The 4,371-nt window shown below is 39.0% G+C and overlaps 1 protein-coding gene across 1 annotated transcript in view; it reads right to left on the bottom strand.

Moving 5' to 3' along the window:
* The window catches only part of LOC102033094 (macrophage mannose receptor 1-like), a 33,006-nt gene extending 29,487 nt beyond the window's left edge, over positions 1-3,519 (bottom strand). The window contains 5 exon segments of the mRNA XM_031066809.1: position 1; positions 4-96; positions 1,240-1,379; positions 1,381-1,603; positions 3,371-3,519. The exon segment at position 1 is cut by the window's left edge and continues 41 nt beyond it. Of these exon segments, the coding sequence (XP_030922669.1) occupies position 1; positions 4-96; positions 1,240-1,379; positions 1,381-1,603; positions 3,371-3,428 (515 nt within the window). The 5' untranslated portion in view covers positions 3,429-3,519.
* Positions 3,520-4,371: the final 852 nt, after the last annotated feature.

Here is a 4,371-nt window from a genome sequence, read left to right as displayed (position 1 = left end):
CGCCCGCGCCCGCCCCCCCCCCCCACCACTGCTGCTGGTACATGAACGGGAAAACACACGGTGCCCCAAAAGCATTTCCCAGCAGCGTGAAGGTCTCTGAGGAGATCAAATGATAACATGAGTATGAAAAGTAACAAATGTACGTAAACTAGGGAAAAAGTAAGGTCTGGGGCAGAATTGCATCTCAAAGTGCTTTCCATGGTTCCTGTCCCATAATCAAAAAACCCAGCACTTTTTCAGATTTCAGCTGCTGACATATATTTAGAGCAGTGCTATTCTGATGTAAAGTAATGTATCATAGATGAAGTCTATAATTAAATTTCTGACCAGGACTCTTTTATAATCTTAATAAGAATCCAGAGCTGTACCCTAAGATACTTCTATTTCAAACAATGTTAAGATTTATATAGCATGTGCAAGAGCAGGAGCTAATATTTATAAGTCTTGATTCCTGAGGAAAAAAGTAAACATATATTAGACTATTTCACTGTGTTTTTATTCCAGTGACTATTCTAAGTATCTCGTACAGTGAAGCAGCTTCCCACATGCAAACCTAAGAGTTCAGTGTTCAAATATCCTGTGAGGTGGCTTTTACAGCATTCATACTGGATGTGGGAAAGCCATTCAGAACAATCAGACTTCAGCTAATCAGAAAAGGTAATTGCGCTGGTGACTGTAATTATTCCATGAGCATCCTCATCTGCTGAATCAAAAAAGCCATGCTTCCTCTGCTTAAATCAGAACTTTCAGACCTTTCTCAGTACACCCATATTGTCTTTCATTCATGGGGATGCAAATTTCATATCCCCGTGACTGTATAAGAAACTTACCAGTGTTTATGTGCTCTGTTAATAATTTAGTGACACACTGTGGTGAGCAATAGTGACTTTAGAGTATACTTATACATAGAATAGAATGCTATACTTAGTATGAGAGTAAGTATGTGTATACACATTCACTAATAATATGTATTTATAGAATATATAGAGGGTACATGTAATACTTACCGTACTCAAAATACTTATGTACTATAATGAATAGACTAAAAAAGTGTGTGTATATAATACATGCTTGGACATAAATATTACATTAAATTCAAAGTTAGGTACCTCAGTGCATGGATTTTCTAAAACTCTGGTGGTCACTGAAGGAGTCAGAATAGTCAGAGCCAAAGATCCTAAATATTCTAACACTCACAAAGTAATTAATGCAAAGGAGTAAAGAATCAATTTTTTGTACCTTCATATCCTTGGGAACATAAAATATCCATGGCCCCATAGATATTCCATTTATTCTTTGCACTCAGCTCCTCCTTTAACAAAACGTTATCATGCTCTTCATTGCCAGGACTGAAAAATAAATCTTCTCCTTGGATTGCAACTTTTTGGATTACAGGGATACAGGGTGACCATGGTCTGATCCTTCTTCAATGGTACCCCCAGGCATAGTTTAAATTTCACACTCATAAGCTGATGATCTGTGATCCACCTGAATTTTTGTGATTCGTTGTCTTGATTGCAAGTGGCAGTTCTAACTGACTGTGCAATAGATGCCTCAAGACAGAGCCTGTTGACTTTATTATACAGTAAAAATGTTTTAATGTCTGTAAAACAAAACAACACATAGCAAATGGTTATTGTAGAATATATGTGTATAGTGGATATGTGATATTATTCTACTTCCCATTCACATGAACAAGAAGTCATTGCATTCATGTCAGATAAAAACATTCTATTTTTCAACAGCGTCCAGAACAACACCAATTCTACTGATTAAAAATAAAGTAGACAATAGAAAATGTATGTCATGGTTGCATGACCATGCTGTGGATCAGTGGTGGGCAGCAGCAGCAGCTGAGCACAGCTTGTTGGGTGGTTTTACATCAGCCCTGAATTCCCTGAGCCACACTGCCGTTACCATTGTTCCATCCAGCCTATCCTCAGAGGCATGGCCTCTAGACCTCTGACCTCAACAAACTTTTCTCACCCTTCCAGATCTTACAGGTTTCCTAGTCGGCACACAGCCATCTTTGCTGAACCATTTGCCTCCTCTCCCCCAAATCCACCTTTCCTTTTCATCATATAAATGTCAGTGAACTAGCCTGAGCTTCTCAGGGGTCACTGTGGGCTCCTCAGCCTTGCTGACTACAAGATCTGCCATCCCCTACTATGAGCCATGGACTATAAAACTCGGAATGACTTTGGGAAATCAGTCGCAGTCTGAGAAAGTAGCAAAGGCTGGGAAGTAGTAAAATGAGTAAAGGCTGGTGGAAGTCAGAAGGTGCACCTGCACCAGGAATTGGGTCCCCAGCTCACCAGGCAGTTTACCTGATCAAGCCTGAAGTGTTGGCTGCAAGGTAAGGTAGAAGCAGGGGAGGTAATTTCAGTCCTGCAATGAGTTTATCAGAAGCAGTTGTGAATCGTGCCTATGAATTTGCTGCCTTGTCTTGTACTTGATGACCCATCTGGTTGTATTTCCTGCCAAAAGTTGTGGGATTCATAACCAGTGATACATGTCTTGAGCAGTGGGTGTCATATTTATTAAAAATCTATTTAAGAAGTTAAAGACATTTCCTTAAAAAGCTTGCAAAAAGATTGAAGTCAATGTAATTGATAATATACAGTACACTGAAAATAATTCTTCTGGCCTGCAGGGAGACTGTGGTGATTAAAAAAATACCATATACTCTGAGACAAAGTGTGAAAATCCTCAGGAGTTAGAAAGGTGAAAGGATTTAACCTTAAACATTCAGGTCTGCAGAATACCCACAAGAGAAGTGCAGCTAAAGGGATAGCTACAGTGTTGCACACTGCAATTCCACAAGATATTTCCTAAACTTAATCCAATTTTATTTAAAAAAAAATCCATCCACTTTATCAAGGCCAGTGAATTCAATGAGTCTATTCCAAACAGTTAATGAAACCCCCTTTACAGCCATCATCTGTGAATATCTTAATATCCTACCAATATTTCTGCATTTCACTACTCCTGGAGATTTTCCCTGCCTTATTTTGCAATGCATTACCCAGACAACAACAGCTCAAAAATCAGTAGGAAAGAATTAAATATTTTTAAAACATAATTTAAACATATGTTTTCTTAGGTCTGATCTTCTGGGGTTATTGAAATGATAGTGCCACTATATATTAATAAAACCATTAAGGACTGAGTCTCTGGCTCCTTCTCTAACCCTTTCTTTTTTTCTGTGAGATTGTTCCCCTGCCTCTTGCCTGCCATTAAGAGGTTCCCCATCCCCAAACTTATAATGTACATATTGGCAGTACCACAGAACCACAACCACCCAGAAGAGCCAGAGGAGTGGAAGCACTTTCACGACAACCTCCACAGGAAGCAAGCAGGAGGCACTTACCCGCCAGCGGCAAAGAACTGTGAACAAGAGAGAGAACAAGCAAGAGCCCAGAGAACATAATTGGAAATGCTGTTTCCTTTCCTTCCCTTCAGCAAAACCTGGATGGGAAGAGTTGCTGGTGGCAAAATCCTGCTGAGGAGAGGACAGCGGCCGGTCCTCCTTGGTTTTGCAGGGTGGATAGTTGGGTAAAAACTCTGAGTGCTAAATAAGGAAACATTCTGTCACATGCCACATTTCTACAAAACAAGACTACGTGGCACAAATTTTACCCTCAAAAAAGGATGGCATCTCATTGAAGGCAAACTATTCTTCTTTGGGAAAGCAGGTGGTCACAAGTTTATATCTAACTACAGTCCCACTGTCTCTGCTGAGGAGACATGTGGAACTCGTGGGGTCAAATCAACAACTAAATACTAAAGACAGAAATTCAGCCTTAGCTTTTAAATCTTGCATCTGGATGCTGGTTTGCAGATACACTCATCAACCTTTTGTACCACCGTTTAACCACTTCTTGTTAACTGAGCTCAGCAATCATTGGAAATAATCAACATGCATTTTTGGACTGTTGTTTGAATAATGGATAGTGGAAGAACAAATAATTAGCCCAGTCATATTTCCTGGATACCAGTATATTGTTATAAAAATAACTGGAAAAATGCTTGTTCTTTATATTATCTCTAAAATTAGTATTTGTTTTCTTCCTTTGCTTTATCACTGTTTCCTTTCTTATAAAAAAAAAGTCTAGACCATTTTCCCATGGGCAAGGACTTCAAGGAGCGTCTGGGCAATGCTTTTAGTCATATAGTTTAGTGTTAGGGTGTCCTGTGATGAATTGTCCTTGATGATCCTTATGAGTTCTTTCCAACTGAAGGTATTCTATGATTCTGTGACCTTTTTTTCAAGATTTTGAATCCTTTTATTTTTCTAGAATTCCCTGCCAAATTTAAACACCAAATTTGACTTGAATATCTTAGAAAAACATGCTGAAGCATGAATGTCAG

The sequence above is a fragment of the Geospiza fortis genome, unplaced genomic scaffold, assembly GCF_000277835.1.
Source record: "Geospiza fortis unplaced genomic scaffold, GeoFor_1.0 scaffold138, whole genome shotgun sequence".
Taxonomy (NCBI): domain Eukaryota; kingdom Metazoa; phylum Chordata; class Aves; order Passeriformes; family Thraupidae; genus Geospiza; species Geospiza fortis.
Note: the sequence above shows the minus strand (reverse complement) of the source record. Positions and strands in the feature narration are given on the sequence as shown.